The sequence below is a fragment of the Triturus cristatus genome, chromosome 8 (assembly GCF_964204655.1).
Source record: "Triturus cristatus chromosome 8, aTriCri1.1, whole genome shotgun sequence".
NCBI classification, from domain to species: Eukaryota; Metazoa; Chordata; class Amphibia; order Caudata; family Salamandridae; genus Triturus; species Triturus cristatus.
The window spans coordinates 31,608,099-31,633,759 of NC_140591.1; the positions used below are offsets into that span (position 1 = coordinate 31,608,099).

A 25,661-nucleotide genomic window follows, 5' to 3' on the forward strand; every position below is an offset into this window, starting at 1 on the left:
TTTACTCCGTCACACATTTCTGATTATTTAACTGTAAATAAATCATCTGTCTCTTCTGGCAGAATTGTTTGGGCAGCTGCTAAAGCAACCATTCGCGGTCAGTTGATGAGTGATGCTGCGGAAACTAATAAGTCTAACTCTTTACGTCGTACTGAATTAGAGACTCAAATAACTTCTCTCACACGTTCATACACATCCCATCCCACATCACCCAACCGTCGTAAACTTGCAAAACTGGAGCTTAATAACTTATATACTTCTAAAGCGGAGTATGCTCTTCAACGCCTAAAGGGTAGACATTATGAGCAGGGTGAAAAAGCAGGCCGTCTACCAGCAGCTCTATTGAAACGGTGTGAGGCAGCTATGGCTATTCCTGCCTTACGCTCAGATAGGGGTGAGATCCTTACGAGACCACAGGACATTGTAGATACCTTTGCATCCTTCTATAAAAAGCTTTATACCCCTGAAACATCGGTAACTGAGGATCAAATAGTTTCATATTTGGCAGATATCAGTCTCCCGTGCCTCTCAGATGAAGGTGGAGCCCGGCTCGGTGGTGACATTAGCAAAGAAGAAATTGCTATAGCCGCCACCAAACTGCCTTATTACAAATCTCCAGGAGAAGACTGTTTCCCTGTGGAATTTTATAAATGGACTGGGTCAGAAACTGTTGATACTTTATTTACTGCCTTTCATGAGGCGGTTTCAAATTCAGTCACTTGGTCCTATTTCTAACCGAGCGTTGATTGCGGTTATTTCTAAGCCTGGTAAGGACCCACTTGTTTGTAGTATTAATCGACCTATCTCTCTCATACATAGTGATGTAAAGATTCTAGCTAGTATTTTAGCCGCACGTTTACGTAAAGTCATTCCCTCTCTCATACACCAGTCACAGGTTGGCTTTGTCCCAGGCCGTTCTTCCAAGAACCATCTCCGTCGCCTGGCTCATACTTTGTAGTCTGCAAATAAGATGACGGGATATGCTTTGGCTCGCTCATTGGATGCAGAAAAAGCATTCGACCGCATTGACTGGAAATCTCTTGTTGCAGCCATGAAACGTTTTGGCCTTGGTGACCAATTTATCTCTAAAGTTCGTCTCTTATATGATACTCCGACAGCCCAAGTCAACTGTGGTGGATTTTTATCCGATCCCTTTCCCATTAAGCGAGGTACCCGACAAGGTTGCCCTCTTTCCCCCCTTTTATTGTTACTAGCAATTGAGCCTCTTGCTTCACTCATTCGGCATTCACCTCATGTACAAGGTATACATATAGCAGAAGGCCCTTCTAAATTATACTTGTATGCCGATGATATTCTGCTCCCGTTAAAAGATCTCCCTCACTCTCTGCCAGCTTTACTTAAGATCATTGATGGTTTTGCAACTCATTCTGGTTACAAAGTGAACTGGGATGAAAGTGAGGCTCTGTCGATTTCTCCTGGTACCACTAAAGCGTCAATCGATGGTTTCCCCTTTTGTTGGAAATCATCCCAATTTAAATATTTGGGAGTCTTGGTTAATAAAGGCTTATCAAGTATGGTCACAGATAATATACACCCCTTATAACACAAATGGAAACCAACTTTGCAAAATGGTCTCTTTTGGGCCTCTCTATGTGGGGAAGGGTACACGCAGTGAGGATGGTTACCTTCCCTCGCTTTAGCTATATACTTGGTGTGCTCCCACTTCTTGTTCCCTTGTCAACGCTTCGCAGAGTGGATGCCCAAATTCGATCTTTTGTTTGGGGATCCACAAAGCCTCGTCTGGCTGCTTCTAAATTATTGGCTCGTCGATCTTATGGTGGTTTGGGATTACCACCCTTAGAACATTATTCTTTAGCTTTACATCTTTCACAGCTAGTTTACTTACTTCCAGGTACAACAGATCCTCCACAGTGGGTCACAACAGAACATTCTATACTTAATCAAAGTGATGGTATAGATTTCCTTTATGGACTCCGTCTTCCACGTTCCTCTCCCCCGCATCCAATAATGCAAGCATCTTATCAAACATGGCAACGTGCACCTCATATCCTCGGAGTTAGCCACCGATTACACCTTAAAACCCCACTCTGGGGTAATGAAAGTATTCGTATAAGTGGTTGTTCACTCAATGTTCTAGTTGGAAATCAAGAGGAATACACACGATTGATCAACTTCTCCTAAATGGAGAACTAAAATCCTTTGATTCACTTTGTGAAGAGTTTGATCTCCCGCCGCATCAGCTCACACGTTACTTACAACTGCAGTGCTGTCTCAAACGAAGTCTTGGTTCTTCTCCCTGGTCTCTAAATTCTTCACCCATCTTAGATTACCTTCTTACTTGGGGTCCACATAAAGGGGTATTATCAGGCCTGTATGGTGTCTTGATTCACCACCTATATTCACAACCACTTCTTAAAGCTCTTCAAGAGAAATGGCAAGACCGTCTACACATCATTATTGAAGACGGTGACTGGTCAGACTGATAGAAGCCCTAGATAAGGGTACCCGAGAAGCTCGTTTGAAGTTCTGCCTTTTTAAGACCCTACACGAATGGCATTGGACACCTCTAAAATTACAAAGAGCAGGACTTCTACCTCACTCTAAATGTTGGAGGTGTACTGGAGTTAATTGTGATCTTCCCCATATACTTTGCGACTGCCCTTCCATGCAGAATTTTTGGGCTTATGTCGAGAACACACTAAAGGATTTGAATTCTTCTCTCCACACTCCTCTTACCCCTTCTATTATTTTATTACATGATTTTAGAAGTCTTATTAGTATTACACGCCCGCAACACCGTCTTTTACATACTGCACTTTCCACAGCTAAAAACTATATCCTGCGACATTGGAAATCATCTAGTGCCCCTACACAGGAAGAATGGATGATAGCAATGATTCGAACTGCTTCTCATGAACGTATTATTTATAGATTACAGGATCAAGAGGAAATGTTTCAGCAAATTTGGTCTGTTTCTTTCACAATCCTTGAATTCCTTTCTTTCCACTCTTCTCATACGATATATCCTTATATTCTAATACTTCTTTAATTTATATAAATTCATTTACATATATTTATACTTTATTATTTACCTAATTTTTGTGTATCCAATTAGGTTTTCTCTATTACCTTTTCCTTTTTCTACTCTACAAAACTTATATTACTTATTTTTATATATATATTGAGGAAGCCTACACCTGCTGAGGCTCAATTGTGAGCTTAAATATACCAGCAGAACAATTTGCGTATTTGTTAAAGGGTACTATTTCCCTTCCAGGACTGCATCTCCCAGCATACAATGCGCTGTCTCATCCAGAGCAGCCTATAGAGGGCGCGCAATATATAAATGCAGAGCGGTAGTGCTTGGACTTACGTAGTTTCCTGTCATCACTGGCCTTTGAGAAAGAATGCTAAATTCGAAACGCGTCAGGCGAGAGTGATGTTTGGGCTGTGAAAGGAATCGGCAGATGGACGTTTCCGTACCTATGATATGAGCGTGGGCTTGAGGCTCATTGTTGGCGTTGGAGTGCAACTCGTGAAAGGAAATCAAGCCGGAGCGTTATATATATATATATATATATATATATATATATATACTAAAATTATTTTCTTCATTTGCTCTATAATTTTATATAAGTTATCTATTACTATGATGTATTGTTACTTTGTATGAACACGTTATTTTAGAATATTGTATACATATTCTTGTTTTTATGTATTGTTAATTTCTTTTTCTCAATAAATAAATATGAAACAAATCCATGCTCTGAAAGTGTTTCACAATTGTTAATCGGAGCATCTCATTTGAGCACCTCCTGGGTGGGGCTCCTTGTCGCGTCCTTTGGACTCTTGTTGCGCATTCCTATAATGGCGAGTGCCGTCGATACTGATTGTTGAAACTATTTAGTCCGTAGCTGTAAAAGTATGTGCCACAGATAATACTTAAGCAATCTTCTTCTGGTAGGTTGGAAGATGAAAATGAACCAATTTTGAAATCTAAGTGACTGGTGGTGAATACAAGGGTCACACTACTCCCATTGGTTGGGATTCCTTTATTAATTTATTTCTTCCTTTTCCCACCCTCTTCTAGAACTCGCATGAAGTACATGGACTGGCCGTGCCAACTCCATCGGTTCCATTCGGGTTTGTGGACAACACCTCACTAGGTAAGATGGTTTGTTCACTGCTTTATAGCACCATGAGAACCAGAGAAGCTGATTGCAATGCGGGCGCCTTGCCAGGAAAACAAAATGGCGGCTGTGTGTTTATAGTCTCACCCAGTAATGGGCAACAATGTCATGTTTGATTCACTTCTAGCTCTGTGTTCACTCAAATTATAAAATGAACGAGGATGTCTCAACCTTTTAAGGCTTTGCTTTTTTATGCTTGTATTATTTGAAATCTTCTTTTTATTTATTTCTGTATAGTATTTCTTGGTGTCAGTAAGTTAAAGGGTATAAGTACAATAAGAAACACGTTCTAGCGGTGACTTACTTCCAGTTGCTTGGGATTTCCCCTGCATGTTGATAGATTGAGGTCACAGGGCATGTACAGCAAAGTCTAATCTTTGCTAGAATGTCATGTATGTAACCCATTTCATTCCCAAACATACAAGTTTTTCTTGTAAGATACTGGACAGGTGGCATGTCTGGTTCAAAGATCACAATGGTAAAGAGACCAAAAGAGTGTGAAATTAGGTTTTTGAACCTTTTAAGTTTTACCATTATTGTAATTCTCGATTGTGGGACTCCATTAAAGACGATGGCGCCTTTTGAGCCTATCCAGAATGATCCAGAATGTGAGCCTCTGCTGGGTCTGGTGGCGCAGTGGACTAATGTGTCCACTGTAGGGGCCTGTGTTCGACCTAAAGGTCACAGGTTCAAATCCCAGTGGGTCCACTCAGCCTTTTATCCATCTGTGGTCGATAAAATGAGTACCATTGAGTTGGGTAACAATAAACTTCTGCTATTCAGCACCAAGATACCCTTTGGTGAACGTGCGCTTTACAAATACATGTTATGTTACAGTGGGGTGTCAGGTGTCTCTTACATACTATGTTCATGTGGCCAAAACCCTCATCACCAGCACTCCTTCTGAAATACAAGTGACTAGTAAGATTTTATGGTTGTTAATTGTGTAGTGCAACCAGGGAATCAGTTATGTGCACTATTTTACTAGACGTACACTTTGTCCTCCTTTAATCCTCTCCCGCTTTCACACCTTTACATTTTATAGTATTGTTGTGATCAGTTGTCCAGTTCTAATTGCATGTCCAGATGGCGAATTGGTTGTCCCGTAATACAAAAAACCAGTGGTTTGCATTGTTGTATTTATTTGCAGTGATCCATTTTCTATTAAAATCAGTGGGCAAGCTGTGCTTTGGAAGTAACTTTTCTTCTCTTTGGGGAATGTTTGTTGGCCAGCCAACAATGGGTGGTTGACCAGTTTCTCAAGCTCTGTATGGATAAAACTAAGATCCTAAAAGTAGCGGCTGGAGAGCTTCTTTGGGGTTTATTCATTTGCTCATCAGTACTAGATAATGTACCCTTCTATGAATTGTGGCAAAAACCTCCACTTTCTTTCAAATTAGTTGGCTGTTTTTATTATATTTGAGTGCTATAGAAAATCTTTCCGTTCTCTTACATAAATACTTGCTGCTAGTCAACGCTTTAATCTCAGAAAGGTTTGATTGTGATAATGTCTGATCTTATGGGCTCCTTGCTGCTTCTTTAAGTACACTCTGAAATATACAGAATGTACCTGTGCAGCTGGTGCTTGGCTTTAGGAAATAAGACCGCGTCTCCAGGCTGTACGGAAAGCTCCAAAGGTTGCCCATCTCCCAGCATATTACTTTGAATTGCTGTGCAGTGCCATTGCTTTGAGGAAGGCACCAACGCTTACCTGTTCTACTGAAGGCCTTCCGTTCCTCTTTCACCCTCAACACTGTTGCTCAGTCATCGTACCAGAATCAAGGTGGCGGTGTTTTATTCAAATATACAACTCACCTGAAGTCCCCATTCAATGTCTGCCCATTACCCTAGGTTTTCAACGGCTCCATTTGCAAGGTAGGACAACTTGGATAGTTTGGGACAATCTGCCTAGAAACCCCCCACCCAAAATGAGTAGATATCCACCGCAAAGACGGAGACGGAAGTGTAGGATGCCACGTGACTTGTTTCTAACGTTTCAATGGCTGGTTTAATGGACTCAGGTGATAGGTTCTTGGTCATTGGACACATTTCAAAGGTGAAGACTGATTACTTGGCCAGCTGGTCTCTCTGTCAGTAGTCCCAGTTAAGCACTGCTAGTAATGTAGACGGTCTACCACCCTATAGTACTGAACGTCTCGGATCGGTAAAGTTAATCTTGACAGTTGGGGTTTTTAGTTGCCTACGGAACACAATGTGGTGTTCATGTTGATGAGACTGAACTATTCAACAGGACCTCACAGTGATATTCTAACTGCAACTACAAATTGTGATTCACCTAAATAATAAAGGTGAAAAGAATGCTATCATTAGATCGGATATTGTAGCGGTGAGCGGCAGCTAACTGAGCACCATCCTATCTATGCAAATGAAAAGGAAACACTACTGTGTCCCTCTTAGGATGTGGTAGGTGCATCCAACTACAGAGCCAGGAGTGGTACGTGGTGGCTCGTTGACCAGGAAGGCCCACTACACTAGCGCGCTTTATAGTGTTCTGCCACTCGTTGGTGTCCTTCAGTTTATTTCTGGCCAGCTGCACTATAGCTTTTATGTGGCTCACGTCCTTGTGATTACCTCGTTCGAGGCTTCAGTCAGCTGAGCCTTGCTGCTTACTGTTTCTCTTCCCTGATCAAGGGTGTGCGCTTTTCTCTTCTCTGGTCAAGGGCATGCTTATTTCAATGCCAGGGATGAATTGTTTTCCTTCCATTGCAGGACACCACTGCAGACATTCCTCTAGGATCCTGTTCCTGGTCCTATCCTGAACCATTCACTTGCTTGTCACATTGTTGCCTTTCATCTCAACATTAGGATGACCTTAATACACAATCTAGCTGGGATGATTGTTCATATTAGTGTATGTTAGTTGACAAAGGGTCTTGTGTGCATGAAGGTGTTAAATAGAATTCTCGGTGGAGCAATGAATCATTACAGTGTTTGTATGTTGAAAATAAGTGTGTGATTAAAAGTTGTCTTCGTTGCTAGTAAAAACAACTTTTGAATGTAATATCGTGGAATTAGCCTTGAGTCGGTATAAGCTTGAGCAGTACATTTAAAGATGACAAGGACCTTAATATGCACAGCTTTTGACTTGTGAAATTAGGGTGCCAAATCTTTTATAAGGTATATCGCATTCTGTCGCCATAGTGTTTCGTAGCTTATAAAAGTCTGCTATAAATTTCACCACTGAAATGCATTTTTATAATTATTACGCTTTGATTTATGCAGGTTATGGAACAAAGGTCAATGGAAACTACCGGATGTACAGTTCTGTTGGGGATTTGAGGACAAGCCGTTGTTCAGACGAGCAGCTGGATGATGATGACAATATTCCTCCACCACCTTCAATGCCACCTCCACCACCACCAATAAATATTGGTCCACCAGCACCTTCATTTCAAGGGAAACCATCTTCACCTTCCTTCATGTCTCCCACCTCATCGAGTCCACCTGATTTCATACCACCTACACCATTTGCAGCTCCATCAGCATGTCCACCAGTACTTCCACCCATGGCCCCACCGGCGCCTCCACCGAAGGCCCCACTGGCGCCTCCACCAGTGGCCCCACCGGCGCCTCCACCAGTGGCCCCACCAGCGCCTCCACCGTCGCCCCCACCGAAGGCCCCACCGGCACCACCACCGAAGGCCCCACCGGCGCCTCCACCAGTGGCCCCACCTCCACTGACTGTAGTGTCTATACCTTCAACAGTGGTCCCTCCAGCACCACCATTAAATATCCTGTCTCCACCTGCAGCACCAGCCCCTGCATTTGCCCATGCTCAACTGCCATCACAAAATGTCTCCGAATGGAAATCAGAGACTGGCTTAAATACTTTGCAATCCAACATGCCACCAAATGTAACGCATCAAATCTCTTCAAATAGTGGTGTCTCTCCATTACCCCTAAGACCCAAATCACATTTAGATCCCCTTGCAACATTACCCAAGTCATTCAAAGTTCCTCCTCCAGCTCCCGCTCGAACTTCCTCCATTATAACACAAGAAAAAAAGGACCTCTCATATGATGAGCCAGACAGTGAATCCAAGACTTCCATGGCCAGGTCCCCAATTCCCTCGAGTTTTAATCCAAAAGCAGAGGCTAAACTTCTCTTTCCTGCTGGCCCAGATCATATCTCATTCAAAGAAGCGATTCTCAAAAGAAGATCCATCCTCATGATGGAGGAACCCCCCAGCCCTACCAGCCAGGAGCCTAATGAATTACCGACACCTGTAAAGGCCCCACCTGCACAGTCTATGGAGCATGAGAAAAACCAGGACTTAAAAATAAACTCCCTTCCCATGGATACAAGAATACCAACAACTGGAAAACCTCAAAATGCCAATGAAATTGTAATTCCCAATTCAAGCAATGATCATGCCCTCACTGCAAAGACCAAGGGAAAGCAGCCCAATGGAGTTGATAAACTCAAGAACGACCTTGAAAATCTTATGCCTAAAAAGGGAGAACAATTTTCAACACAACAAAAGAAAATAGATGTTAATGCTGATTTGCAAAGATCAGATGGTTTTAACTCTACCAAATTAACAGAGAAAGACAGCCCACCAATGCCATTAATTGGAGCAAATGAAAAAATATCACATGATCCTAAAACTGATCTGTTCAAGGAACAGGCCAAGGAAACCATAGTTCTTAGCCCACCTGATTTATTTAAAGACAGTAGGCAAAAGCCACAAGAGGATGTTAGTTCATTAAGAAATAACCTTAACCGTGTACTGTTGATGCCCAAAAATGAGGAGACATTAAGGGAATCATCTACAAATGCAAGGCAAAGATGGGATGTAAATAAAGAATCTGATCATTTTGGAAGCGATCTGGTAAACAGAGGAGAACCTAAAATACCCAAGCCTCTATTAAAGATTGCTCCTCTCCCGCCGTTGCCCAGGGATAATGAGAACAAAGATGGGGTCTACAAGACGTCAAATTTAAGTGCTAGTAATAAGATAGGGGACATCGTCCTTCCACCCCCAGATTACCTACAACCGAGTAGTAACCCAGCCTCCCCTACACTCCCTTCCATGCCAAAAAGTCAAGTTGCTGCACCTGTGTCCTTTCCTAGTTCCACAGAGGTAGTCACTCCCACAAATGTGCCTCAAAGTTCAACTGAGACTTTGCTACAGCAATACAAGCCACATCATGGAAGACAAATGTCTGCTAGTAGCATCTCCTCTTTGACACAAGCCCATGATGAACCAGCAAGTCCAAATAAGTCCTGGGACAGTGGGTCAACCTCTTCAGAAACCCCTTATTTTTATTCAATTTCCGACAACCCACAGAAATCTCAGAATGAAAGCACAGAACTGAAGCATCCAGTCACAGGAGAGAAGGTAGAAGCTGGGTCACCCATGGCTCTACTATTAGCTGCAAAGGAGCGAGCGCAAAAAGCAAAACCCAGGGAGCACAGAAATCTGTCTGAATCTTCAAGCTCTGTCAAGCCCGAGGCAAAGGCTGCAATATTTCGACCTAGTAATTCCAGTCCAAATTCTTTTGTTGTCAAGCCGAAATCTATCCCACTTATGTCAGATACAAAAAACAATACTATTTCAGCCGCATACAATGGTAGAATGCCCACCTCTGTGGAGCAACAGCAAGCAGATCCTCAGCCCTGGATCAGTCCATCAGAAAGAATTTTGAACAGACGAAGTTCAAGGAATGATGAATCCTTATCTCAAGAAGATGACAATGGAGGACAGGTTCTAGGTCTTCGGCATCAAACTGAGAGTTCCAGTAATGCCCGTCTCAATAACTCATCTGCTGTTCAGATATCTTCTTTCACTTCGCCTACACCGTTTACAGTGATGGGAAAGGAAAACTGGAAGGATCAGGGCCATCAGGCATTGGAAAAAACGAGTTCGCTTCAGAGCCTTCCACAGTCTTCTAGTCGGCTACTTGAAAAAGAGGCCACGGACTTGCAAGTCTCCTCCTTTGCTTCTCCCACTCCATATTCAGTTGCCAATGATAACAATGAACAATCCTATAATGTAGACTTGATACCACCTCCTCCTGAATTTAGCAACGACCATGAAGTAACATCCTACCTGGAATCGAAAGCAACACAAAATGACTTTAATCCTAAGAGCAACGCGCCAGTCAGAGTAGAAACATTTACGATAAACAGAGACTCTAATCGTCCGAGGTTTGACCATAATTCTGTACCACACGCATCTCTCGTTTCACAAACTACTACAAATCAAAGGAACTATGATCCCTATTCAAGTTACAATTCCACCGGCTTCTCCAATGACCCTCAACACCGCTCTCTGATTAAGAAACGGTTGTATATGCCCGAGCCTGAGCATTCACAAAGCTACAGAAGGGCTCCTGGGGCGAGCCGATTTCAAATGTCGAGTATGCCGTACAATTCGAACCGCGGACAGTACAACTCCTCACATGATTCAGATGCTCGGCAATTTAACATCGCATCCAGGGCTGCCTTGCAGAGAAGAACATCCATGGAGGTTCCAGGGCGATCAGCGCTGCCAAGCTCTGTTGTGAAGGAGGTCACACAGATAGCCCAGAATCGGGATTACTCCCATGGTCAAACTGCAGCACGGTAGGTTTAAATACCTGAATTGCGCTTAGAATTCTCGCTGTTTCAGTAATACTTATATTGTCTGTCGCAGTAACTTTTTTTTTTTAACAATAAATAGTGGTCTTATACTATTAGAGATGCGACTGCCTTGTTGCAGTACTAACGTGTTTTGCATTGCCGTCACAATAACATTTCATGAATTAAAATATAGTTCTGGCTCATTAAGGTAACATGGCAAAGGCTAGCTTGCATGTAGACAAAAATCATGTGCGCCCTATAGTTCTTGTAATGAGTTTTCCACTGGGTACCAGCGGATTCCTGAATCCAAGGACCTGGGTGTTAGTCTTACCTTCAAGCAGGCTCTCCTTTCTCACCTTGAAGGTTGTCATTCTGAAGTCCCTCAGTTCTGCTGCTGCCACTCTGCTCCACCTCCCTTAGATCACCGGTTGAGAAAGTTGGTCAAGGAGGCTGCATCCTGCTTTGGCAACAAAGCTGATTGGCCGTGCTTATTGTACGCCAACCCCAAATGTAGAGGTATTTCTTATAGTGCAATCACTCGTCACCTGAAGTCACTTTTACTCTCAGAATTCTGCAAATAAGGCTCTGTTTTAGGATTGGAGATGTTTGTGGAGAGCGTGTTGTATTTAAGGTAAGATCAACAGATACAGAGAGTGATGGCACAATAACTCGAAGTTCATTGGTGATTGTAGATCTGCTGTCTCTAGGGTCTCAGTCCTAGACCATGTTCATTTATTTGGCAGATATTTTCAAATCCAGAAATTCACATTTTCTAACAGTAAAAGTTGACATATTGTAATACCCAGAATCAATTATAAATGCAAATGTTATCAACCGTTTCTTGCTTCCTTTTCCTACATTTGGTCATCTAGACCCATAGATTAGGAATACTTTGAGTTTTCTGATAACACCTGAGGTTTCCAATATATTTGCCAGATAAATGACGACGGCATAATGAATGCCTATACAAACCAGGCATTCCATCTAAATTCTACTCTAGAGTGCAGAGGAACCCCGGGTAGTCATTTAAGATTTAGTGTGAGATGGGGCCACATTTTCTAGATTTGCAAAAAAGCCTAGAGACAGCCTACATCATTTCCATGAAGTATGCCAATTGAAATCAGGAATGCCTACCTGCTAAGCATTTCCTTCGCCTCAGTAGCCCAAGATGAAGATGTTGTGTCTAGAACCATGTGAAAGTTCATTTCTCTTGGAAAAGGTTAAATCTTTGGAATTAGAACAGTGGAAATGTGTATATTTCATAGTAGATTTTATAGCTGATTTAAATTTAGATTATGGTCAGTCTCTTAATACATGGAATTGGATATTTCTTACTGTGTCCTTTTTTAAAAGTCGCACTAATATGCTGAAGATTGTGTATCACTGGAGGTGACGCCGTTGATAGACACATGCCCATCTTTTGTGGTGGTGTTGGAAACCAAAATATGTTAATTGGACAATGGATGTCGTTGAGTGTTGCAAAGGAATGCTAATATGAAGTATATGAGAGAGGAACAGTTGCTCCCTTTTTGGGTTAAATTGATCTAACAAAGCTAATGTTTTTGATTTTTAATTACTTTTGCCCAGTTTGATTAGTCTGCATGAAGTGTTCAAGAGTACACATCTAGCCACCTATATTTCCCACAAATTTTGTATACATTGCTCTAGGGAAGCCGTAGCTATAGATGGCCACAAAAGTTGCATTTTACCATTATATGTATAGGATTATTTGCTCAAGCCCAGAGCAAATCATTCTGAGTATGATTGCTATAAACTTAAAATGAAGGTTAAACCAAATTTGAAATATTTTCTTTGTTGGTGTGAATATAATCACTACTTTTTGTGAAATTTAGATTGGAAAAATATGGGATAATATGTAAAAAGCTGACAAAAGTAGTGGTTTCTATGCCGTTGGATTTGAGAACTGAATTGAGAAATACATTTCCATATATGAATTCAAACTAATTTATCCAATAAGTTCATATCAATCCCTATCCGCCAATGTGGATTCAAGAATTACAAAGCATCCTGCAGAGAAGCATTCCACACTTAAAACTAGGATTATCACCTTTTATCTCTTTCGACTATATCTGACCCATTGCCTCGGTTGTAACACATGTTCTTACCCACACCGCGACTTTTTCCACCCTTAAACTGCTTAATTAAATACTTGTGCTTTTCTTCCCTTTACACACTCCAGACTTCCCTCTCTGCCTTCCTTTTGTCGCCTACCCTCCACCCCTTCCCTCTTTTTCCCCCTTCTCCTCCTTTCTCGTAGCCCATCTTTCTTCTTCCCCTTCTCCACCCACACCACGTCCTTACCATCCTCCCCTTCTTGTCCTCCTCTGAGTCCTTTCCCACTTCTCCCTGCTGCTTCCCTTCCCTTTCTACCTGACCCATCCTTCCCTCATCCCCAAACCCCTCCTCATTCCTTTTACTTCCCTACCTTCTCTTGCCTCTCACCTCACAACCTTGACTTACCCTCCGTTGCCTCCCCACTCTGCTGGGAGGGTTATCTTTTTTGTGTGTAGCTTGAGTGACAGGGCTGGGAAGTTCCAGGAGACAGGCTGGGGCTGCCAGGTGGTGAATAGAAAGATTACACCAGGATGGGTGGGAGGAGTGCACCTTGACTCTGAATAGGGCAGTGCTCTGCCACTACAATGCTGGCTCCACCCCCTGGGGAGCGTCTGATGTCTCTGCCCTGCCTGCTGAAAGAAGAAGCCAGAGTCCCAACAACAAAGTGCTCCTCACTGAAAAGAACTGGACTGGGATTATGCAAAGGCCCCCCTGGCCTGTAAAGACAAAAGAAACTTGGTATAAATGTAGGAGCCCTGCTCCTAAGAAATCGGATCCTGATTGAACCACGAAGAAACTCTGCCTGACCAGAAGGACCTGGAAGAAGCTGAAGGAGGAGTAACTTTCCCTGACCTGGGGGATTGGCCTGCAGTTGGTGCCTTGCTGAGAAAGGAGAGGAAAAGACTAAGAGACTTTGCACTTTGTTTTCAACTATCTCCAAGGGCTTGGAAGAAGAGCTTGCCCCCTGAACTGAGTCCCAGGACCATTGGACTCATCTGCCTTCCAAAACTGAGTTGCCTGGACAATTTTTGCTTGTTTCCCGCTGGATTTGGCCCCAGTACGACTCGTACCCCATCCGTCGCGAAGCCGTGTCTTTGCCGCCCGGCACCGTGCGTCTACGCTGATCCAAAAGCGTTAGTACGCGCAGTATCCCTCCCGGCCGCATCGTACCTAACCTTCCCTGCCGATTCGAGACGTACAACCCTGGCTGCCTAATCCTGTACGCCGGACCCAAGCTTCGCTGTCCCGCGGGTACGGTCCGTACGCTGCTAACGAACTGCCCGTGCCGTACTCCGAGCCGAGACGCCGCATCACACCGATCCTCCCCGTACGCTGTACGGCGCCGAGAAGTGTCGCCGCCTATCCGCACCGAAGGTACTGCTCGAACGCCGAACGCCACGGACTCTGCAAGCTGATCCGGGCCAACCGCACGTATCCCTGAAGGTCCCGTACCAACGCCGCGTCCCGATGCCGCGACCAGACCAGCATCTGAATACGCTGCCGAACTACGACCCAGACCCATCAACTTGTCCCGCACTGTCCGTCGCGGACCCCACGATCTTAAGGTACTTTGTTCTGTTCGCACCACCGCGTGCACGTCACGGACCCCGGAGTCCGCAACGTTTGTTTGACTTGTACTTTCCTTGTTTTTAATGCTAACGAGTCGCACATCCAGGTACGAACCGTACAGAGCCTGAAAAGAAGCATAATTGACTGAAAGAAACCTATTTTTGTATTGTAAGCCTTTCTACAAGAACATTGAACTTTGAAATAATACTGTGGTCATTTTATTCGTTATTCTGGTCTTGTGCTAAGCCTTATATAAAGAAACCTATTTTTGATACAACCTTGACTGGTGTCCATTTGTGGTGTGTCATTGTATTACTGTATGTGTTCACAAATGCTTAACCTATGACGCCCTGAAAATAGTCTTGACTGCTTGCGCCACACTACCTAAAGGGTGAGCAGGGGTTATTTGAAAGGGTGATCCCCCTATCCTGACTTAGAAGTAAGAGTCCCTGCTTGTCACAAGTGCATACCTGTTCCAACCAGAGATTCCTAATTCTAACATTGGTGGTCAGCGGTGAGGATTTGAATTTGCGATTCATGTACAGTGATTGAGTGAACGCCACGTAGTGAGTTCAGACCGATAACGCAGCCACACAGGTTTGATTTTTGTTTTGCTGAAGAATCTCCACTTTAAGGAACCATGCCTAGCTCAGTCAATGGAGGCGGAGCGTCCTCTATATTCTCTGGAGTTGATGACATAGATTGGGAGGAGAGGGCACTGCTGAAGTGCACAAGTGAAGTCTTGAAAGGATACCTCTCAAAGTACAGAATTAACCAAACTGGATTGAAAAACAAGGAGCAGTATACCAAGGCGCTGAGGGCCTGGTACGAATCAAAGTTCCCAGAGAATGCGCTGGAGGTGATACCCCCAGAAGGTGCTTCTGAGCCTGTCAGAGGCCTGTCGCCAGAGGAGATGGCCGACAGGAGTGCTGCAAGAGCACATGAAGTGGAGATGGCAAAACTTCAAATGGAAAGACAAAGGCTGGCCATGGAGCAAGAGGTGAAAATGAGGGAGTTGGATCTCAAGGCCAAGAGTTTAGACCGCTCTCCCTCTGGTGGCAGCAATTCAACAGAGTCAAGTGTGCATATTCCTAAAGATGTGGTGAAAGAGTATTATAAACAGGATGATATTGGGCAGTGGTTCAGGGCCTATGAAGTAGCCATGTCCTCCCACCGGGTCCCTGAGAGAGATTGGGGAGCAGGGTTGTGGGGAAGGTTCCTGAGTGAGGGGCGGGACACACTGCTGGATCTCCCCTCTGATGTCACCACATCCTATCCGCACATGAAGGAAGCTCTGATGACAAGGTATGGGTTAACTCCTGAATTGTACAGGCAAAGATTTAGGGAATGCACCAAGAAACCTGGTACCACTTATGTAGAATATGTGACTTTTTTTTCCAGAGCGCTAGATGGTTGGGTGAAGGGTAGCAAAGTAAATGATTACCAAGGGCTGTTTGATCTAATTGCATGGGAGCACTTGTCTGATAATTGTTTTTCTGAGCTACGCCAGCACCTGATCGATAGCAAGCTGACTAACCCTAGGAAGATTGCTGAGGAGGAGGACCGCTGGATCAGCACCAGGGTCCACAAGGGTCCCGTGGGAGGCCCCGCCAAAGGTGGTCAGGGTCCCCAGCAGAAGAGTGGGGGGGACAAGGGTAAACAGAGGGAGTTCTACAGAGGGCCCCAAAGTAATTCCCAGGGGAACCAAGGGAAAGGTTCTTAGCCACCCCCACCCTCGAAGCAGACCAGGGCCCTGACAGGTAACCCTGTTCAAAGAGGGGACCCCCAGATGTTACAAGTGTAACAACCTGGGGCACTATTCCATGGATCCCAAGTGCCCCATGTTTGGTAAACCAGCACCCCCTGGTGCTCCACCCCCAAGCAGGTGTCTAGTGTAGCCTTTGGGAGGGAGGTAGATGTCCAAGGGGAGGGGGTTCCCGTACAGATGACCCTAGTCTCATTAGGAGACAGTGAGATGGTCGCTGAGGCCCAACTGCCCCCCAATACTCAAAAGTATGGGCAGTGGGTGACCATCAATGGCCGAAGGGTGGGGGCTCTTAAAGATACAGGAGTCAGTGTGACTGCTGTCAAGCAACACCTGGTGCCTCAAGAGCAGGTTGTCCCACACGCATTCTGCCGTGTTGTCAACGCCGACAACACAGAGAGTCCGTGTCCAATGGCTCAGGTTCGCTTTGAGTGGGGGGCGGGGGGGTCTCTGGTACTCTGCAAGTGGCTGATAGAGCGGCCATGCCTGTTGATTGTCTCTCAGGTAATGATTTGGAGAGCTCCCCTTGGGAAAAGGTGGAGAAGACGACTCACTTGCGGATGGTGGGTTTACCTGATTGGGCATGCGTGACCACCCGGTCGATGGCAGCCAGTAGGGGTGTTGAAGGGACCCTGGAGCCTGAAGGAGAGGCCCAGGAACCGGCCTTAGGGAGAGGGCGCAGGAGGCACGGGAAACCGTCTCCTAAAGTTCCCACGGCCCAGGAGGAAGCAGACCTTGAGGGGGATGCCCTGGAGCCTACCGGGGAACAGATAGCCAAACTGGGGGACCTGCCTGAGCTGACCCATTGGCAGCAAGAAGGAGGCCCCACCAGGGAGGAATTCTGCAGGGAGCAGAAGGAGTGCCCCTCTCTAGTGGGTATGCGGCAGCAGGCTGCAGCCCAGGCCAATGGTGATCAGTCCGGTACTCACTTAATCTACTGGGAGAATGACCTCCTGTACTCAGAGCCTAAGGTTGCTGAACCTGGGTCAGCCCGTGCGCTGGTGGTACCCCAGAAGTTCTGAGCCTTCCTACTGGGGCTGGCTCACGACGTTCCGTTAGCAGGGCATTTGGGGCAGGACAAGACCTTCGAAAGGCTTGTCACCCACTTTTATTGGCCTCAAATGCGCAGGAGTTCTGACACTCACTGCAGGACATGCCAGACTTGCCAGGCAAGTGGTAAGAGTGGAAGGAAGCTGAGGGCTCCACTCCAACCTTTCCCTGTGGTCAGTACCCCATTCCAGCGAGTGGGGATTGACATTGTGGGGCCACTGGACCCCAAGACAGCCATGGGCAACAGGTTTATCCTGGTCTTGTTGGACCATGTCACCCGGTACCCTGAAGCCATCCCTCTGAGGACAGTGACGGCCCCCGTGGTGGGATGGGCACTGATGGGAATTTTCTCACGAGTAGGATTCCCTCTAGAGGTGGTGTCTGACAGGGGGACCAATTTCATATCGAAATATATGAAATCCCTTTGGCAAGAGTGTGGTGTGACATACAAGTTCACCACCCCTTACCATCCCCAAGGAAACGGGTTGGTTGAGCTCCTTCAACCGAACCCTAAAGGGCATGATTATGGGTCTTGAGGAACCCATGAGGCGTGAGTGGGACGTCCTCTTACCATGCCTTCTCTTTGCGTACCGTGAGGTGCCACAAAAGTCTCTGGGGTACAGTCCCTTTGAGCTTTTGTATGGCCACCCAGTACGAGGACCTCTTAGTCTGGTCAAGGAAGGCTGGGAGCAATCTCCCAGGAAACCTCCCCAGAATGTATACAGTTACATACTGGCTTTCCGGAACCAGACTAGGCGTTTCAGGCAACTTGCTGAGGCAAACCTGGAAGCCAGCCAGGAGGAAATGAAGCGGTGGTACGACCAGAATGCCACTCTGGTTGAGCTTCAACCTGGTCAAAAGGTATGGGTCCTGGCCCCTGTGGAGCCTTGTGCATTCCAGGACAAGTGGACAGGATCCTTTCAGATTGTGGAGCGCAAGAGTTCTGTCCCCTACTTGGTGGACTTGCAGTCTCCGAGGAACCCCTTGAGGGTCCTCCATGTCAATCGACTGAAGCCCCACTTGGAGAGGTCCAAAGTGGGCATGCTCTTGGCCACAGATGATGGGACGGAGGAGGAGTCTGAGCCTCTTCCTGACATACTGGTAGCCTCAGAGCGAGACTGGTCAGTGAATGGAGTTAACCTCTCACCCACCCTGACCCCTGAGCAACAGGATGACTGCCGCCAGCTGCTGGGGCAGTTTCCTGACCTGTTCTCCCTGGTTCCTGGTATCACAGATTGGTGCGTCCATGATGTGGATACAGGAGACAGCTTACCTGTGAAGCACAAGGCTTACAGGGTAACTGACAGGGTCAGAGCTTGCATCAAGGAGGAGGTCTCAAAGATGCTTGCTCTAGGGGTGGTTGAGTCCTCCAGCAGTCCTTGGGCCAGCCCAGTGGTCTTGGTCCCAAAGGCTGCCTCGCCGGGTGCCACACCCGAACTCCGGTTCTGTGTGGACTACAGAGGACTCAATTCGGTCACGAAGACTGACGCGCACCCCATCCCCAGAGCTGATGAGCTCATCGATCGGTTAGGGGCTGCACGGTACCTCAGCACTTTTGATTTAACGTCTGGGTACTGGCAGATCGCCTTGACTGATGGGGCCAAAGAGAGGTCCGCATTCTCCACACCAGATGGGCAGTTCCGGGTTATGCCATTTGGGATGAAGAATGCCCCTGCCACTTTCCAGAGGTTGGTCAACCAGGTGTTGGCTGGGATGACCGAGTTCAGCGCCGCATACCTGGATGACATTGCAGTGTTCAGTGGCACATGGAAAGAACACCTGCAACATCTCTGGGAAGTGTTGATGGCACTGCGCAAGGCAGGCCTCATGATCAAGGCAAGCAAGTGTCAGATCGGGCAGGGTTCTGTGGTGTACTTGGGACACCAAGTAGGGAGCGGCCAGGTGGCGCCCCTACAACCCAAGATTGAAACCATCCTGGTTTGGGAGTCCCCAAGGACCCAGACGGAGGGGAGGGCCTTTTTAGGACTCACAGGGTACTACAGTAGGTTTGTCAAGGGGTATGGCAGAATCGTTGCCCCCTTGACAGAGATAACTTCGAAGAAGCAGCCCAGAAAAGTGATATGGACTGACATGTGCACGGCGCCCGTGCTCCTGGCTCCTGACTTCTCCAAAGAATTCCTTGTGCAGACAGATGCATCAGAGCATGGTGTAGGGGCTGTTCTCTCACAGATCACTGAGGAGGGCTTTGACCAACCCGTAGCCTTTATTAGTAGGAGGTTACTTCCCCGGGAACAAAAGTGGAGTGCGATTGAGCGAGAAGCATTTGCTGTGGTCTGGGCATTGAAGAAGCTAAGACCCTACTTGTTTGGGTCTCACTTCCGGGTTCAAACAGACCACAGGCCCCTCAGATGGTTGATGCAGATGAGGGGTGAGAATCCTAAGTTGTTGAGGTGGTCCATTTTCCTACAGGGGATGGATTTCACGGTGGAACATCGCCCCGGTACAGACCACGCCAACGCTGATGGTCTTTCCAGATTTTTCCGCCTTAGTGATGAGAACTCCCTGGGGTAGGGTAGTTCTCCCCACATTTCAGCTGGAGGGGACACGTGTTAGACCTGGCACCATTGGCGTGGGTCACCCTTCCATTTTTGTCTGTGCCTCAATGTATTTTTGTGCTGGTGTTAGCTGCTCAGGGCACTGTGCCATTGCCATCCAGTGCCACAGTGCAAGTGCTCCCTATGGGAAAATGTATCATGTGAATTGGCTTCCATGTTTGGCTTATTTGGTTTACAATCAGTCCCTAGTAGAGTGCACCAGGGGTGCCAAGGGCTTGTATATCCAAATGCTGCTAGTGGGCTTGCAGCACTGGTTGTTCCACCCACAGAAGCAGCGGGGTAAAATGTGTCTAAGGTCTGCCATTGCAGAACCTGCATGCAGTCTGGTACTGTTATGCTGACTGGGCAAGTGTCCCCACTTGCCAGTCCCTAAACCTTCCCTTTACCTTCATGTTAGTCACCCCTATGGTAGGCCCTAGGGCAGGGTGCATTGTAAGGATAAGGTAGGACATGCCCTGAAGTGTGTGGCATGTCCTAGTAGTGAATTACAGCCATTTTCGTTTTTCACTATTGTAAGGCTACCTGCTCTCCATAGGCCAGAATGGGCTGCTAGATTATAACACTCTATAATCCTAGCCGGCTCAGGAAGCATGGTAGAAATTCATGTTTAGTATGCCTGAACTCAGAATAATAAAATACATCTTTTAGTAAAGGTTATTTTAATATCCTGGGTTTGCAAATGCTACTTTTAGAAAGTTAGCCTTTGCGTGCCTAACCATTTCAGTCCGCCTCTGCTGGGAGGGGCTATCTTCTTTGTGTGTAGCTTGAGTGACAGGGCTGGGAAGTTCCAGGAGACAGGCCGGGGCTACCAGGTGGTTAATAGAGAGATTACACCAGGATGGGTGGGAGGAGTGCACCTTGACTCTGAATAGGGCAGTGCTCTGCCACCACAATGCTGGCTCCACCCCCTGGGGAGCGTCTGATGTCTCTGCCCTACCTGCTGAAAGAAGAAGCCAGAGTCCCAACAACAAAGTGCTCCTCACTGAATAGAACTGGACTGGGATTATGCAAAGGCCCCCCTGGCCTGTAAAGACAAAAGAAACTTGGTATAAATGTAGGAGCCCTGCTCCTAAGAAATCGGATCCTGATTGAACCACGAAGAAACTCTGCCTGACCAGAAGGACCTGGAAGAAGCTGAAGGAGGAGTAACTTTCCCTGACCTGGGGGATTGGCCTGCAGTTGGTGCCTTGCTGAGAAAGGAGAGGAAAAGACTAAGAGAGACTTTGCACTTTGTTTTCAACTATCTCCAAGGGCTTGGAAGAAGAGCTTGCCCCCTGAACTGAGTCCCAGGACCATTGGACACATCTGCCTTCCAAAACTGAGTTGCCTGGACAATTTTTGCTTGTTTCCCGCTGGATTTGGCCCCAGTACGACTCGTACCCCATCCGTCGCGAAGCCGTGTCTTTGCCGCCCGGCACCGTGCATCTACGCTGATCCAAAAGCGTTGGTACGCGCCGTATCCCTCCCGGCCGCATCGCACCTAACCTTCCCTGCCGATTCGAGACGTACAACCCTGGCTGCCTAATCCTGTACGCCGGACCCAAGCTTCGCTGTCTCGCAGGTACGGTCCATACGCTGCTAACGTACTGCCCGTGCCGTACTCGGAGCCGAGACGCCGCATCACACCGATCCTCCCCGTACGCTGTACGGCACCGAGAAGTGTCGCCACCTATCCGCACCGAAGGAACGGCTCGAACGCCGAACGCCATGGACTCTGCAAGCTGATCCGGGCCATACCCACGTATCCCTGAAGGTCCCGTACCAACGCGGCGTCGATCTGGGCCATACCCACGTATCCCTGAAGGTCCCGTACCAACGCCGCGTCCCGACGCCGCGACCTGACCAGCATCTGAATACGCTGCCGAACTACGACCCGAACCCATCAACTTGTCCTGCACTGTCCGTCGCGGACCCCACGAACTTAAGGTACTTTGTTCTGTTCGCACCACCGCGTGCACGTCACGGACCCCGGAGTCCGCAACGATTGTTTGACTCGAACTTTCCTTGTTTTTAATGCTAACGAGTCGCACATCCAGTTACGAACCGTACAGAGCCTGAAAAGAAGCATAATTGACTAAAAGAAGCCTATTTTTGTATTTTAAGCCTTTCTACAAGAACATTGAACTTTGAAATAATACTGTGGTCATCTTATTCGTTATTCTGGTCTTGTGCTAAGCCTTATATAAGAAACATATTTTTGATACAACCTTGACTGGTGTCCATTTGTGGTGTGTCATTGTATTACTGTATGTGTTCACAAATGCTTAACCTATGACGCCCTGAGAATAGTCTTGACTGCTTGCGCCACACTACCTAAAGGGTGAACAGGGGTTATTTGAAAGGGTGATCCCCTTATCCTGACTTAGAAGTAAGAGTCCCTGCTTGTCACAAGTGCATACCTGTGCCAACCAGAGATTCCCAATTCTAACAGAGCCCATAGAAGAATCACATCGCCAACCCACAAAGCCCTCAAGTTGTAATACAAGGAAACTGCCCCATATGCCAGTAATGTGCCAGTCCAGTGATGTGCCCCATGTCTGGAAGTGCTCAGTTAGCCCTGGGTGAGCAGGGCCTGCCTGCGAAAAGAGTCTTTCCGTGACACCTCCAGCTGTTTTGCTATTTCTCTCCTCTCTGACCATTCACTGTGATATATTGGTGTCTGCTTGTTTGCTACCATCGTGTGTGAGTGTGTGCACGCGTGCCTCTGTGTATTGGTATCTTATGCCTGTTTAGCAAATGCAAGACTGCAGCCCTCTGACGTGCGCCCTGGCTGCCTGTAACTATGTTGGTCGGTACGAGCTGGTGTGGGTGTCTGTCTGCAAAAGTGCGTTTATTTGTCATTGGTGTCAGTATTTGCATAGATGTGTGAATGCGTGCTTGCACTATACAAAAGCCAGAGCTAGTGAATTTGGTAAGCCGGTATATCACCGACTGACCAAAACATACATACTCAAAACCCGCTGATGTGAGACCAGGAAGTGTCCGCCAGGAAAATAAGAAAGGAGGGCTCAGCAGTTTCCAGCTAGTGTTTCAACGGGAGTTAGTGCTGCAGGGGGAAGAGGCCTGCCTTGGGAAGGGCCAGCCACCATTAATGCACACAGCACACTCTCACAGGCCTGCATCCGCCATGACGCCACACCCCTATCTGCCGCGCACTCCCCACTGCACAGAGCACTCACTTTCGCACATAGTCCCCTGCCCTCTGCGTGATTGCTTCTCTGCCCTGCACCTTGCTGTCCTGCAGTCTCCAACTACATCCATTCTCTCTCCCTGCACCCTATCTGTCCTTCCTCCACCACTGAGCTGCGCCCTCCCCCCACACAGCTACGAACCCAGAGTGCAGACTGATAACCTAGTACCCCCCTCGCACTCTATTTTCACTGGTCCTCTCACCTCTAAGGGTAATGACTGATCACCCTTTCCCACCCCATCCTCTAGGGAGCCCAGCTTTTCCTACAAAATTTGTATTTCTTTTATTAAAAACACCTATAATCGGTGCTGAAGCTACCAAATAGAAGAAGTAGGTGCACACATCACAGCACTGCATATATCTGACCACAGGACACTACTGCTCAGAACCAGCTGCTCAGGCGTCCACAGGAGTACGCTATGATGGTAGCACTGTAAAGGAGATTGCAGTGGGCCTGGCTTAAGAGGGAGGGGCACAAATGGACAAGAGACAGATGATAAAGCACTGTGGAGAATAATAATCTCTAAACTACTTTGAATTGAATTGTTAATTTTAGGCATTAAATGATAGCAATTTAGTAGTTTTGCACTGTTTTGTATTGGGGCCTTTAGTTCGCATTGCATATCCCATGGCAGAGCACCAAAGTGCATCTTTGGAAAGGTAGACCGCTACAGTGTTGGGAGTGCTTGCTTGGTGAGGTTCTGCTTTTCTTGTGGTCCTATTTGGGAGTTGCATGGATGAGTGGCCAGAGAGGAGCTCTTTTCTTGGCACACATCTCTTAGAAGCGATATAGAGGAGGCGCTCGTTATGGTTGTATTCAGTTAGCCCCTAAGGTTAGCTCTGTATGTCCCTTATCACGAGGATGGCTTTCCTCTATTTTCAATCCAGTCTGAGTACAGATTACAGCAGATAGGTCAATACACTGACGTCTTATGGTTCAGGGGGAAATGACTGACAGAGAAAAACAAGCATTTGCAATGCAATAGGTTGCACATTTGCGAGAGCTTGAGCTATTGGAATTGTAAATCATAATGTCTTTTATCTACGTATTGGTTTTTTAAACAGATAAATGAGGCATTGTCATTTACAATGCCAATAGCTTAAACTCTCGCAAATGCGAGACCCATTGCATTGTATATGCTTGTTTTACTTCCTCTCGTGCAGTGCTTTAAATGGGCTGGTACTTACCGGTACTGAGTACCGGCACTTCTAAATTTTCTGCCCTTGAGTACTGGAACTTCTTCTTGTCCAAAGAGAGTACCGGTACTCATCGGGCAGCAAGCCAACTCTGTGCAATTTTGGCATTTAAAAAACAGAAGCGTGACACACAGCTGACGTGTTGGTCCGTTTTTAGGTCTCGCCTAGCTATTGCGTTTACGCAATCGCTATGCGAGACTCTAGTAAGAGGAGCATTTCAAAGTGCTCCCAAAAGTGGATTGCATGGCGAGCATGCGCACAATCACGTGCATCGTGCCGCCATGCAATTAGTTTGGGGAAGCGCTTCAGCCCACTGGCGCGTGCACGTGTAGCCACAGCCTTGGCATCATACTTCAAAGGGTCCGCTCCCCCGCCACAGCATGCCGAGAGATTGTTTCCTCATGGCGCCTCTCACAACTGTCCCTCCCCCACCACAGGGCTAGTCTCACGGACGCATTGCCTTCCATCGATTTCACTTTCATGCCCGTGTTCTCTTTGCCTTTCAGCACACAGCCCGCCCTCCCCCCTCCGTGTTTTCTTGCAGCTTTGCCCAGATCTGAGTCTCAAACAACCAAAATAATAAGTTTGCCCTGCACGCTCTCTGCGCTTACAAGGTTAACATATGCCGCGCTCATTCCCTTTTTATCCTTCCAAGGTCGATAACATTAGCTCCATTAATTCTGCGTCTAAGGATTTAAATAACCATATGTTTTCTTGCAACTTTAGGCACTTCACACACACACAGCCCCACTGCTCACACACACAGGCATCAAGGCAGCAACAGAATGCTCTGAGCCCCACCAGTGTTTGCCACACACACATGCCTCTCGCATCTCGTGTTTTCTTCCAGCTTTGGCCCGTGTTCTCTTTGCCTTTCAGCACTCAGCTTCCCCGTAACCACCATTTAACTAACATCCTGCCACACTCATTCCATTTTCATCCTCGCTTTCACTTTCATGCCCGTGTTCTCTTTGCCTTTCAGCACACAGCTTCTCTGTAGCCACCATTTAACGACCATCCTGTCGTAAACACCATTTAACTACCATCCTTTTAGTTAAAATAAAAGAATTGCCTCTAAGGGTTTAAGGAACCATAGAAATACAAGGCAAGGCAACATACACTCCGAATGCCACTCGGAGCCACATAATTACATGCCACATAACTACAATGCACTCAATACAACAGACACTCCAAAAAACAATCAGTGCCTCATAGTTACACACCACATAATTACACAGCGCTCAATGCCACATACACTTCAAATACCACTCAGCGACACATAATTACACACCACATAATTACACTACACTCAATGCCACATGCACTCCAAATAACTCAGTGCCAATTAATTACAATGCAAACAATGCAAGATACACTCAAAATAACACTCAATGCCACATAATTACACACCACTAAAATCAACATACAATCCACACAAAACCACTCAGTGCCACATAATTATATTCTACATAATTACACT

General features: G+C 46.5%; 1 protein-coding gene across 1 annotated transcript in view; it reads left to right on the forward strand.

The window, feature by feature from the left end:
• The window catches only part of C8H6orf132 (chromosome 8 C6orf132 homolog), a 151,558-nt gene that overhangs the window by 108,958 nt on the left and 16,939 nt on the right, over positions 1 to 25,661 (forward strand). The window contains exons 3-4 of the mRNA XM_085620795.1: positions 4,073 to 4,148; positions 7,416 to 10,761. Coding sequence (XP_085476921.1) covers positions 4,073 to 4,148; positions 7,416 to 10,761 — 3,422 coding nt within the window. The remainder of the gene's footprint in view (positions 1 to 4,072; positions 4,149 to 7,415; positions 10,762 to 25,661) is intronic.